Below are 14,415 nucleotides of genomic sequence, written 5' to 3'. Positions count from 1 at the left end.
CAAAGTACAGCTAGCAAGCATAGGCACCCCTGGCACTGTGTTCATCCCAAGATTCCTAAATTCCTCCATTGCTTCAGCAGGAACTTCATGAACCCCACAAATGCACTGCTCAAGGCACGGATGTGCCAACAGGTTTAGAAGCATCTCCAAAAACCCAATGGTCCCCTTGCCTCATCCATTTTCCCTTCCCTCCAATTTTTCCTGGTAAAACATCACGCCAAAATGTTGTTGCAAAGATGCATCAACCTGCTTCCATCCAAGAGAAAAGTTTTAACATGTGCTCAGATATTAACTTACTCTAAGTAAGCTATTTTCACTTGCTTTTCTCTGACTCCCAATACTCTACGCTGAAATTATGTATTAAAATTCAGTTCCCCTAATGCTGCATCTTCAGAAAAGATCTTGATGTGAAAACAGCATGGAAATCCAAAAACAGTTTACTTCTCTGCTTTTTAAAATTATCTTTTCCAAGAATTTTTTTTAATCACACTATTATAAATCCGGGTTATCTCCAGTTCACTGCTGAAACATATTATCAACTTATACTTTTCCCTTAGCTAACCATTAAGCATAAGCAACGCTTGGCAGGTTCAAGAAGTTATGAAGAGAATCTCAATAAGTTTACTATACATACAGATCCCAGGTAATAAAATTACTTGAAAACACTTGTATATACATTTTACGCAGTCCAGGACAAAAGATGCAGAGATTGGAAAACAACTGAAATCAGCAAATGGACCTTTTAAATTGAGCTGTTTCCTCTATTTTTTTTCCAGAACAGAAGTACGTGATAAAAAAATTTTCTACGCTGCTGGTTACCACTCAAATGCTCATTTTCTCTCGCATTGGTAATACAGCAGCATTAACAGTGCAGTCAAAAATGTATTTTTTTGCTGAGCTGTATTTGGGTTAGATCCTGCTTTGTGATACAAAACCCCAGTAGTGCAAAGCAGATATTATGCCAGCTTATCTAGGCAGTGGAGGACAACCCTCCTGCATAGGATACCCACCAGTCTTACTGGAAAAGTGATCCTCAGACAGTTAAGTCGTAAGAGTATATAAAATCATGGCCTATAGAATAATCTGTATCACCTATACCAGAAGTCCTGCATGTAGCACACCAAGTGATAACCTGTGTGTACCACACCACTGCCCTGCAGGGTCTGGCTAGCCTGGATGTGATGCAAACCAGCACCAAGGCTCAATTTTGGTCCAACAGCCAATGCCAAAATTTGCACTAGTTAAATTTGCACAGCACCGTTGAAGGGAAGGAGATGGCTGTGGTGCAGTAGGAGGCAGAATTTGGTGCCAGGTCTCAGTAAATGACAAAAACAAAACACGAAGTGATTGAGTACAGAAAAACCTTTTCAGCAAAATATTTCCCGTGTCTTGCTATCATCAGCAGGAATGGGGAAATGCCAGTCTTCTCTTGGAGAGCGTGGGGAACAGGAGACTGGGCAGCTGATAGTATTTGAAGGTCTCAGCACCCTACTGCCTATGTACCATCACTACACTAGAAGATTAACATCCTCTGCTGTGTCGCACACAGCATCGCAACGGCTAACAACTGCTAAACTTTCAATAGCCAAGTAGCAGGCTAAGACATGTCCCCTATCCATCGTCTCCACAACTTCAACTCACAGAGACAGGAAAAAATATTAAAATGGAAAATGACAATATAGTCTGAAAAGTAACTACATAAAAGTGTCATCACCTCATCCAGCAAGCCTGCTCCTTGCATTGTTTTCAGTTAGAGGCAGGAAGCCTAATACTTTTCTCTGGTGTTACTTCAGCAGAGCCAGCAGCCCCTCTTGGGGGATCCCCTGGATTCTATTCCTTGCCTGCAGGAGAGCTCGCCCCGAAGATGAAGTGACATGGTCTGGCATCCTCTACTGCTCAATGTGCCCAAAATGGTCCCCTTTCAGATCCCGAGAAGATATTACAGGATAGCATATTTGAAGAAGAGCCCTCAGCAAACTGATCTGTGCTTAACTGAGTCACAGAGAAATCACAGCTCTAAAGCCTTCCTGTGTAATGCTCACAGAAATGCTTTTCTGAATGAACTTCAGTTTTAAAAAACAAAGTAACACATGGGCAAAACAATGATACAGAGAAGAGTGATTCAGGCACAAAGGTGGATGTGCAGCTTGTTCTGGTCTTTTTTGGTATTCGTGATGATAGAAGCCATGAACTTCAAGTAAGCTTCTAAACATGCATTGTATAATCACAATATAAAACTGATGCTTGTTATCTCTCGTGCAAACCTATGGCAATGCAGGCTAACAAGTGCACAGGATGCCTAATTAAAAATACTGGTAGTGTTTAGTCCTAATATCAGTTGTTAGTACAGGAGAACAGTAGTAATGTCTAGGCACTTAAAATTGACAGAGAATTCAAGAGTGCTTTCCCATGCTGCCTGAAAAATATATCATCCAGTCTACAGTGGTATCAAATGCTTATTTCTAGGACTTAGAAACACAATAATAAAAGAGAGAGAATGTGATCTGCATGCAGGTTAGCCTATCTGTGAGCTATCAGCCTGTCAAGAATATTTTCAAACTTCATTAATATAAATAAGGGGAGGGAAGAGAGAGTTTACCCCAGAAGAAAACAGCATCAAAATCAGCCTGTGATGATTAAGCCTTTGAAAAAATGAGTGAGACAATGACCAAGGAGAGGATTTTGCAGGTTTTCCCATTGTTTTTCCCTAGGGTTAATCATTTGGATGTAGAAAATGCAGAACAATCTGGAAAGACAAGAACTAAACTTGCTTCCGAGGCTTTGCCACCTTTAATACCCATGACTGCTGACACTGAAAAGTCAGGTTAAAGTGTACGTGACCTGTCAGAGCACTGTGCTTGCCATGGGACAGCTGTTTTCCGCTGACTGAGAACGAGGGAAGATAGCCCATGGTCCCAGGACCCACAGGCTGCCCTGGCATCCACTAGGACTCCAGTAGCGTATGCCACCTGCAGACCTGCGTCCCCTTCGACTCCTTCATTTCCTGCCAATGACTTTGCTCTTCCTCTCCGCTGCTGTTCTGACCCATAGAAATCCAGCCGATCATCTCTTTGCGCTTCATGCTGCGTCTGTTGTATATGGAGATCATTAGCGTGACATCAGAGAGCTGGAAGAGGGCAACCTGGAAGATGAAAGTTTCCTTGTAGACAGGGTTGGGCTGTCCTCGACGGATGGAGGTCTTGCAGCGAGACATCTCCTGGCCCACAGAGTTGAGCAAGCAGAGCTTTCCGTAGGTGTCTAGGACAAAAAAGAGGAAATAATATGTTTGGCACAGGTGACAGACTAAATGAAAGCCCCAAGTGGTCAAAAAACACCCAAAAAACCTCCAAGTACAGCAGCTTTATCTGCAGTGAATAACAGATGAGGGCTGGACTGCTCTCCTTAGTAAAATCCATGGGATGAGAAGCAGCAGGTGAAAGCACCACTTGGATTTCCTCATAGTCAGCTGGGGAGAAGAAAGGAAGGAAACTAATGCGTGTTTCAGCCCTACTCTCCTTGAAAGAGCAAGAAAACCAGTTCTCAAGCCTAGCAAGCCTGTCTAAGACTAACAGACTATGAGCATCTCTATGGATTCTCCAGATCAAATGGTGTGTCTGCACCTTCCGTTCCTCTCCCTCACAACCAGGCTTCGTTGAGCTGTCTTACCAGGGCTTCCCTTGGCTGCACTTGCCTCTCCACCACTTTCCTTTGGAAGAATGCCTCTATGACCTATTATTTGAGATAGCAAACAAAAAGGGTCCTGAAAAAGAGGAAAATGAAACCTGCATACACAGTGAAATTATTTGCTCTCTCATGATAGTTTCAGGGCTTTTTCCAAATTCTCATCTTACTTTTTTGGTGGACTCAAGGTCAATTTTATTCATTATTTAAGTCAATACAAGGAGTAAAAATGCTTAGTAGATACAGGGAAGGGATGGCCCAAGTCAGTGTTCCTGTAAATCCACCCTTAAAACTCTTGCGGCCTCCTGTATTAATCAGTGCACCTCTTTTATGTGGAGCTCAGGCAGAGCTCTGTGGTCCCAATGCTCCACAGACCCAGCTCAGTTTAAGTTTTCACCTCGCTCTGCACGTGATGGTAACAGATCACTTGGCTAGAAAAGTCCCCTCCTAACCCCTCTGTAATCTGTGCCTGGGTTTCTGCAAGTGAGTATTATTTCAGAGTGTGCTGAAGATAGGAAATAAATAACAAGCCTCCGCCTCTTGTCTACAGCATGTCTATCCTCTTCTGTTCCAGTTTGATGTGCTATTTTACACACTTATCTACTGAGCAACACAAGGTGTGAAATTACACTTCAGGTGTGAAAACACTTCAGTGTCTCCAAAGCAGGGCTCTCCGCTCCTCTCAAACTGTTCCACGGAAAAAGCTGTCAGGAGACTGACAATCGAGGAGCAAATTGTGAGCCTGCACAGCTGTACAGCTATCGAGTTACTGCGGGGAAAGTTCAGCCCAATGATTAGCTGGGGGTGCCAGCTCGGCTCCCAGCGTAACACTGGAGATGAAGTAAATCTTGCCAACAAAGCCCTACTCATTAGGCAGAAAAGCAGAGCTCTGACATGAAATAGTTTCTTGATTGTATCTGGGAACGAGAGAACTGCTTTACCAAGAGGTGGACTAGTTCCCACAGTAATATTCAATGTTGGTGGTGCTGAGGGATTGAACTCTGTAGCAACTTCAGACCCATCAGAAACACAAAGCCCAAGAGCAGACTCTCTCTTCTAGCTCAACTCAGTATGAAACCATGCAAGGTAACTACCAGACACAATCTCTTGCAGTACTCGTAGAGATGTCACTTGGCTTTGCACTAACAAACCGTAACGTGCGCTGAAGCATTCCTCACGTGGAAGTCCTGGCTGCTGGTCTGAGGCTGCGGGGAACTCCCTGGAACTGGGGAGTAGGAGTTTTATGGATTTTTTTAATGTTTTCAGCCTTTATTTTCTGAGGAGGGGATTTCAAAATAGTGAAAAATCTCTGCCAGGCTGATTTTTAAATACAAACAAGCAGCTAATTAGTACAATTCCCTGTTTGAATTTCTAAATTTTTCTGTCTTTCAAATTGAAAGCTTACATTTTCTACGTAATTTCAGTGCATTTTCCAAACCAAACCCTTTTACAGGCAGAAAGCTGAAGGGACTCGTTTCTGCTGACAGGCAAGAGAGGCGAGTGCTGAGATCCAGGAATTCATGGAGATGAGACCCTCTCTATTTGCTCCTGGCCCAGTATCTCCATTTTTCTCTAGATATGTCCCTGGTGTCGTATCGCTTTTCCCTCTGAGAACTGCTTTGCTGAGGGTGAGGGCATTTGATTGGGATCGCAGTAGGGGCTGGGAACAGTTAGCAAGGGCAGAGCTAGGGCATGGAGCAGCACTGGGAAGGTCCTGCCCCTGGACCCCCTGGCACCTCCTGGGAGGATTTCCCTGGCTGTGCTGGGGCAGGGGATGGGCTGAGCGGAAAAGAAGTATGCAGCCAAAGGACTGCTACAAACACCCTCAGGTGGGGCTATCCCACCTGCGCATGGCAATGTGCAATCTAACTAACAGCGGATGAAGTACTTTTTTAGTTTATCTTCCCATGCTACTTGAGGGAAAGGTCACCCACACATGCCTGTACCCAGTCTTCTGAGAAGATGGGGAGAGGACTGAGGTCTAGATTTTCCTCTCAGTAAACCTGGCTATCATCCTTGCTTCTGACTGCTGCCAGTACTGACAGGTAAAGTGCGATTCATCACACCTAACCACAGGTATGTTTGTTTAACCAGTCCCCTAACAGAAACAACCAAGTTATAGTCAATACCATCAAAGCAGCGTATGGCATAATTCAGCAAAGATCTAGTAAACAATGCTACCATTACAGATGATTTAGGTTTTAACACTAAAGCAAGTGCCACAGCTGAAACACCTCATAGGGTGCTGTTTCAGGATGTCCCAGTTTATTTTGCAGACAATAAATGGATGAGTTTCTTGCAGTCATAAACTCTAGAATGTCACATCCCTGACTGAGGCCTCAACTTTTGCAAGTGAGGAGTAATATAGCTGGCTTTAAAGAAAATTGAGCCTCATGCAACCAATTACTTAAACCCAACAGAGATCAACATCAGAAAATTAGGCTTTTTCTTTAATAGACATCAGATCTGCTACACAATTCTGCACCAAGACCCTGTCTATCTTGCCTGAATCAGGCAAGAACGTACAGGCTGGAAGGAGACTATGCTCAGGGCAGAGCTAACACCAGGAGCCCTATTCATCCCCATGTAAACACAGGCACAAAACCAGTGCAAGTGACAACTAAATCAGACTGCTAATTCTTCTCAAATTTATTTCACTGGGTGTATTTTACCAGCCAAAAGAATCAAGCTTGCCTGAACAGAAATAAAAGAGTAGGTGTGGATAATATATTTAGCATCTGAAATTTGCTTTGCAGAGCTGGTACATATGAGGCCGAGCTGTTATGCTGCTTCACTAACTACATCTTAAGATTGTGGTTTGCCCTTACTGCATTGGGCTCCTTGCAGCATTTTTTTAGGTGTCTCATCAGGAAACACTTCCTAGTTCTCCTTGTGGTCCAGTCTGGTCCTCCGAGATGGAAAGCTCTCCCCTTCGCTTGGCTTTGCCAAAGAAAATCCATCCCCAGATACACAGTGAAATTACAGGAACTACAGCAAGGATGAACTTGAAAATTTACTGAGGAATGTATGTGTGAGAGCATCTATTCATTATGAAGGCAAACACTTTTCATCTAATTACATGCTCAGATTCAGTAATGGCCTCATTACTGTGGTATCTCAGCACTTTACGCTCCTCAGTGTATTTACTTTCATGCCACCTCTGTCAAGCACAAAAGGAGAAGAGAGATTAAGGCTTACATTCTTTAAAATGCCTAAGCACTCACCTTCTGTTTAGGCACCTATCTCACTGACATGAAGAAAAGCAAGACCTCGTAATACCTGGGAGTGTCTGAGACTGCAGCTTGCCCACGGTTACACAAAAGTTTGTGAAGAAGCAGGAACAAAGTCTAATTTTGCAGAGACCAATTTTAGCACCGCATCCACCAGGCTCTCCTTTCCATATAGGCTTTGGAACAGAAGTCCTTGCTACAGATCATTTTTACTTTAAACTCATCTTTCATCTCTGGTATAAGTGGACTGAACAATGTTCACGTATACGTAAAATATCAACACCACCGCATTTAATACCAGAGTGAAAAGCACTAAATCAAGGAACACTGCAAGAAGCCAGACACATTTTGGCCTAGTGCTGCATAATGTTACTCCAGAGGTTTGGCCAAACCTCTCCTCATGCAGGCTGCTCTGTCTCCATCAACACTGCCCCCACCATAAAACACCTCTTGAAAGCTCATCTGCAAAGGCAATCAGTTTATCCGTGATTCTTCTAATGACCCATTTCTGTCATCATCCTTCTAAGGGAACTAACTGATAATGACAACTCAGGGGAATAATCAACTATAATTTATACGTTCCCGTTTTTGGAGCAGGGACCATAGCATGCATTCTGCTTTCATTTACCCTAAGCACCACCGTTATTAATAAAGCTGACCCATGAACAAAACCACTGCAATACAAAAGCGTCCAACCCCCTGCTTGAATTTATATTTAGAAAGGAAATAAATGACCAAAGACTCCTGACTCCTCGTGTTTGTGGACGGCAGGGTACAACACAGTGCTGTACGGACTTTCCACCCGCGCTCCAAGCAAGTTAGCTCATTTCCAAAAGCAGTATAACCATGTCAGCATGCTGCAATCCAGACTAATAACACCCGCAGTAAAATAAAGCCTTGGGCCTAGAGCTTAATTTCACCCAGCTGGCATGCCCACACTCCTAACCTACATTATAAACGGCAGCATTGCGTGGCAAAGCAGCCCCAGAGCTCAACTCGGTGCTACTCTGTATAGCGCAGCTCAGTGCGAGGTCTCAGTTTGAGACCCAGAAGACCACTGCTCCATTACCTCCCCATTAAACCAGCAGTGGGGCAGGATTGCTCTGAACCTGGCTCACTGCAGCTGGATTGGGAAAAGAGCAGGGAGGAGAACTAGACCCAAGCTTTTGTTCCCAAAACCACACTGTGAAAGTCTGGATTGGGCCAGAGGCAGCTTGTGGCCTATTCTATAAATCATACAAGAGCTGCCTACTACCTTGCTGAGGAGCCAACTTTCCTTCCCCTATTCCACTGAGTCTCTGTTGCTCAGGTCCCCTCTCCGATGGCTGGCAGTGATCCTGCAAGGGAGAGGCTGGGATCTGCAGCCTTCAGGACATGCGAGTCATCAGGGAACAGACCAGCAGCACCTTTAATTTAACATGCAGCAGAAAGGAGTGCGCTGCTCCCTGAAAGCACTGGCTGGTCTAAGGCGAGGGAACTGCCAGGATCAATGACTTGTTTTGTGCAAGGAGACGGCTGCCGAGGGGCAGGAGACAAGGGCTCCCTGGAAGCAATGCCCTGGTCTCTCCAGAAAGAATACTGCTTCCAGAGAGCCTCTGAGCTCGGTTCCTTGGCAATCCTCCTCTGCTGCCATAACATTCCACATCTAACCCATTTTACAGTGCCAGCCCTCACCTGGGACACGCATCAGGGCTTTGGAGCCAGTTTACTACCTCCCTGTGCTCTCCAGCCCTGAGGAGATGCAGCTTTAGTCTGGGCTTAGAGAGCTAAAGCATAACAGACACCTCTCCAGACGCACTAGGTGACTACCCTCTAATAAGGGCATTTCAACACTTCCCACAACATACATTGGGCTTTATGCATTGCTGCTGCCTCAGAGAGGGGGTGGGAACTTTAACGGAGAGCATATCAGAAAGCAGGAATGCACACCTCCTCAGCAACGGCAAAGGCAGCGGCACGATGTAAGGATGCTTAAGCCTGGCTTTTCTCACCTTCAGCAGTGGTTCCCACAGGCATGTCTTTACTATACAGACTGTCATCAGATCTCCTGCAAACAATGCTCTGTAGAGTCACTGCAGATTTGCACTAAACATTCAGCTCCAACTGAAATTTGGAATTAGGAGAGTTCTACCCTGGAAGCAATGGCTTTGTCTTCTGCTTGTTTTGGGAGGGGGAAAAATTTTTTTTTTTCTTGTTCACAGCTATGGGAGTGGGAGAGGCATCACCATACATTCCACTTCAAATGCACTCCTTTGATTCAGAAATATCTTCATTTTTATACCCAGCAAGTGTAATATGGATTATACTTTTCATAGACCCTTTAGAAACACAAAACTATTGAAAAACATTACTGGATAACCACACGCTGTCACTGGATTTCTAATTATCATGGAACATCCCCCACAAAAATCTCACAATTGCTCCTTGAAAGTCCATTATTCTGTGACTTGCTTTTCTGAGCCTGATCAGTCCCAGGTCTCATATGTGGTGGGAAGAGCTGTACCAAGCAACCACCCAACAGTACCCAATACCACATGCCTTAGTGAGTCTATAAAAATATGGCAAATATGGCATATGCTGATTCTCTCCCAAATACTCTCCCAGTCTTCAGTGATTTGTGACTCAAGAAATTCCTCAGTCAGAGGCAGTGTCTTCGTATTTAATGGTCCTCAGTGGATACTTCTTCGTGAACTTGTCCTGTGCTGTACCAAACTCAAGCAGACTTCTAGCATCCATGACATTCTGTAGCGAGGAACTCGACAGCGCAAATGAAGAGCTGTCTCCTCTTCAGGACCCGCTATCTCCTTGCTTCATTTTATGATGCTTTGGTTTTGTATCAGGAGAGACAATGAATAACTCTTGCCAATTCACTTCCTCAACAACACTTACGATTTCGTAGACCTCCATGAAATTGGACTTGATGATCTTAAAGGTCTTTTCCAACCTTAATGATTCTGTGATTCTCCTGTCTCCCTTTGTCATAGCATTATAGGAGGCACAGGCTATTCAGCTGCAGCTCGCTGGAAGCTATTCCCACACCCCTGATTGTCTCCGTCCCTCCTCACCGCATCTTTCCAGTTCTGCCCTATTCTATTTGATTGGAGGGAGCCAAAACTGTACATGGTATTCATTGCACCAGTGACTGCACACTTACAGTCAAATATCCATTTTTCATTTTTTTCCTCTGTATATTTCTAACCTTTGTTTTTTTTTTTCACTACTGCTGCTGATCCTTGAGTGGACACTTTCCTGGAGCTATTTACTGTAAGCCTAATACTTCGCTCCCAAGTGGCTCTGAGTCCATCCAGATTAAGTTTGAATTCCAGCCCTGCCCCCATGCAATACTTTACATTCATCCACACTTCATCTTCCACCTCACTGTCCAGCTGCTCATTACCGAGACATCCTTCTGGGGCTTCTTGCAGCTGGCCTCATCTTTACTACCCGGAACAAAACTTTCTCAGCTGATCTTATTGTACACTTATTCAAGCTACATTTAAGGATGGACAACGAAAAGATGCAGGAGAGGTGGTCTTGTACAAGCTTACTGTGACCAACTGGCAAGTACTCGGCAGCAAGTAGCTGCCCAGCACCTCTACTGCTCTGTTAACCAAGCTCTCTGGAGGACTGAATCTGCCCCAGCTCACCCTGGTACAGATCCCCCGTCTGTTACTGATGAGATGGAAGCATGAATTACAAAGCTTTAGGAGCAAAAGCGAGTTCCCTGTTCAGAGCAAGATATGCAGGTTAAAAGTTTATTTTTTTATTCAGCTTCCTGGTCTGAGTGAGAGTAATTAAAGAAATTAACCTGTGCCTTGGTTGTCCAGGAATGAAACAGGGATAATAACTTTCCTTCCCTCACACATGAGTTGATAAAATAAAATTCACTGATGGCTTTCAAGCACTCTGATACCAGAGCAACAAATAGCATGTAAGGATCCTAATTTTTCTATGGGAGCATCTTCTGTACTTCTTGGCATTTTTATCTGTGGCTCAGGTAGATGTTTGTTTTCACACAAGTCTTTACTCCAAGAATTTCTCCTGTTCCCAATAGAAATCCTGATAGCTTGTTCTCTCCGTCCTGTCTTTTCCAGCATTAATGCTATTGTATTTGTTTAATGGGGTTAATATGCTGCTGGTATAATAATGATCATGTATGGATGTAATTATTATGTGTGATTAATTCTGCAGCTGCTGAAAAGCTTGGAGAACTTTTCTTAGGCGAGGGAATATCTTTGCAATAGTCCTTCTCAAATTGCATTACACACAGATGTAAACCCCAAAAGAAACGCAGAAGGGGAAAGAACGAAGGCTGGATTAGAGGAGAGCAAACTGTATCCAGAGCAGCTGATGAAGGTTAAACGTCATGTGGGCAGAGACCATCTCTCTCTCCTGCGTGTTTACACACTGACTAGCACAAATGATTCCTGGTCCATCACTACAATCCCAAGGTACTACTACCATGCACATAGTATGTAACTGGTTATAAATTTTTAAAGATGTGTCTGCCAGTGCTGCAGGCTTCTCTTGTTACTTTTTTAATAATAATCATCCTTTAAACGAACACACTGGGTTTTGTTCTAAGAAGATACAATACCATAGACCAAAATATGAACCCCTACAAAATGCTAGCACAGGTTAATGATTTTTACAAGAAACAAAGAGAAGGAGGTGCAGAGCACACAAGCCATTAGCGCTAAAATACTGAGGGTGTCCACATCTGACAAAACTGTAGATGCTTTTTTGCATGAGGCTTTTTGGCACACACTGATAATTTACGGTCTGATGCTGCAGTCATACTCTTTCTTGAGTGCTCTTAAGTGCTCTGAGTGATAATGGATCTATTTGCGTGATCAGGGATTGTAGACTCAGGCCTATAACTCAGCATGTTCCCCAGAACAATACCTGGACACTTATCCTTGACCAAACTATCCTTAAATCCCACATATGTGACCTAAAGAGAAGACACTGCCTGCAAGATTTAAGTCTCTGTAAGCTGTCCAGCTGTTTTCTAACCCAGTTATTACCCCTGTAAGCACCCATGACTTTGATATTTACCTGACTCAGTTTAAAGGTTTAAGTGAAGGAGATGATGTGCCCAGGAAAAACTGAGACACGTGCAGAATCTTCCTTTCCCTCTGCAGAAAACCATCTGTTTTAGCCTCTGCAGTCTTTAACACCTAAAATCACCAATGCTCCAGTCCAGTTCCTTCTTCTGCACACAGTGAAATCCCTGTGCAAGGATGCCAAGGAGGGACCACGCACACTGCAGGAGATGCTGAGCTCACCTATGCAGGACCCCAGGTGGCAGAGAAGAGGGTCAAGGTGGGCAAAAAGCACAGCTGGAGAATTTGCTGTCATGCAAGACTCTCCTGTCATTCCCCATAGCTGCAGCTGTCAGCAGCAGACAATACTAAAGCCACTGGGCTGCAACAGGACCACATATGGATACTGTACAGGCTCTGCGCATGCAGGGCTGGGAATGGAGATGGATTCTGCCTATCAGTTTTACCATAAATGGCTGCCCTGAATAGCAGTTTGGGCTTGGTCTTTAAGTGTCCCGAAGTGCTATTATGTCTGAAATCCCCATGATACTTTAAAGAAATAAATCACTCCCTCTGAGCCTCAAACAACAGAACCGCAGATAGGACGTATTTGAGAAAACACAAGGGCTATTTGCTCACCCTCCAGAAAGAGAGACAGCAGTTTTAGTTTTCACCTAGTGAAGGACTTATCGAGCATCTCATTCAGCCACCAGCATGTTTCAGACAGTAACGATCGGACCTCACAGCACTCCTCCGCAATGCCTGCAGGAGTTTTCAGTGAAATGTTACTCCAGCATCTGAGACAAGTGCTGGTTTTCTTCCTTCTTTTTAACTTCTTTCAATTTCTGCTTCACTGGGTTTTCCTTTTCTCACCACACTACTGGGAACTTTATAAGCACAGAAGAACAATGCAGAATGTAGAAGAAACAATGTGACTTGGAATAAAAGAAGCAGAGTGTGATAGGTTCGGAATTTGCCTGCAATCACTTATGAATTTCCGTGTTTCACCTAATAACTGATCTAACACTGAGAGATACCGGCATGACAATGCTAGAGTTGATCCAGATACAGAAAGGATGAGAAGAAACAACTCAAGATAGCCTTAACAGCAAGGATGGAAGAACTGTTATGAAACAATGTCAGGACTATTAGTTTAGGTGGCTGACAGAAGACTTTGGCTAGCTTATCAAACCCATTTAACTAGATTTATCTGAAGCCCTACAAACACAGAAATGGAAAATTCAGGCAGAATTTAAAATGAAAGCTCCCTCAAGAAAGGCCGTTTTTTCCTCATATCCTGCTCCTGTTCTCATCTCATCAACAAACACAAAATGCTTATCAGGTTTAAAGATGCTGCCAACTAAGTTACTGCACTCCTGTGTGCTCACCAGCGAAAAAGCTGAATGGGACGTCTAATCAAGGCAACTAAACTTTCCCATGCTGAAAGCTAACCTGTACACACACTGCTAATCTGCCAAACCCCATCCCACCAGAGGCCCAGGACAGAGACAACCCCCCAGCACTCACAGACAATGAGTTACAGGGTTACTCAGCTTACTGCAACACACGGAGCTATACAACATGCACCCAGAAAGACATTCATTAGAAGAATACCAAAAAACATCAGTAATTTGTTTATGATATTGCAGGTAGTAAGCTGGAAGGCAATTATTTGAGTTCTCTGCAGTAAAGACATTTCATATATGGGAAAAGAATGGGGCATTACAGATGCCTGACCCAGCCAGATACAAGACAACAAGGGCCTGATTTAAGAACAGAAGTGCTGCATAATCCTCATCTTCAGGCAGCTAAGAGACAAAACTCCAATACCACAGGTAGATAGATGAAAACATGCCAGAAAAAACCTGCAGCAAATTAACTTGGACCTATATTAGGACTACTTTAATTTCATTTCTGAGAATAAAACTTTAGGATGTATCTATACTGCAGCATATATAAACACAGGTCAGCTTGCTTGCTAGAACATGTGGTAAGACTCTTGCCTTAGTCTACCTTTGCTTTAAATTACTAAAAAGGTCCCAATTTGAAACCTTTTAATAAAACGTACATGCAAACAAGAACACGTCTTTAACTCACATGGAGACCTATGTTGCCACAGCTGCTACAAGACTAGCTAGGGCTACACAGACTGGGATCATGTGTTTTACTGTTGCGTAGACTTGCCCTTAATTCTCCAGGGACTGACTGATGACACAGATTATTTCTGTACTATACTGACATATAGTTTAGTGGAAACTTAAGTTTTCACATCCATATACTGAAATATTACATAAATATTTTGCTAGCTCTGGGCCAAAGAGCACAGCATCTTGCAAAAGCAATCTTAGCATTTCGCAAGCTGGAGATACTATGTCAAATCCAGTGAATGCAAGGAACTGTCAAAGGTTATTACCTTTGGCAGGCAGGCAGGCAACCACATCACAAAAAGCAAACACCCC

The 14,415-nt window shown here is 43.7% G+C and overlaps 1 protein-coding gene across 1 annotated transcript in view; it reads right to left on the bottom strand.

Moving 5' to 3' along the window:
• Window positions 1-2,944: 2,944 nt before the first annotated feature.
• Window positions 2,945-14,415, bottom strand: part of SYT16 (synaptotagmin 16) — a 109,786-nt gene continuing 98,315 nt past the window's right edge. The window contains exon 7 of the mRNA XM_059819483.1: window positions 2,945-3,258. Within this exon, the coding sequence (XP_059675466.1) occupies window positions 2,945-3,258 (314 nt within the window). The remainder of the gene's footprint in view (window positions 3,259-14,415) is intronic.

This window comes from Gavia stellata, chromosome 7, assembly GCF_030936135.1.
Source record: "Gavia stellata isolate bGavSte3 chromosome 7, bGavSte3.hap2, whole genome shotgun sequence".
Classification (NCBI taxonomy): Eukaryota; Metazoa; Chordata; class Aves; order Gaviiformes; family Gaviidae; genus Gavia; species Gavia stellata.
The sequence above is the reverse complement of the archived record's forward strand: the minus strand, read 5'-3'. Positions and strand labels throughout refer to the sequence as shown.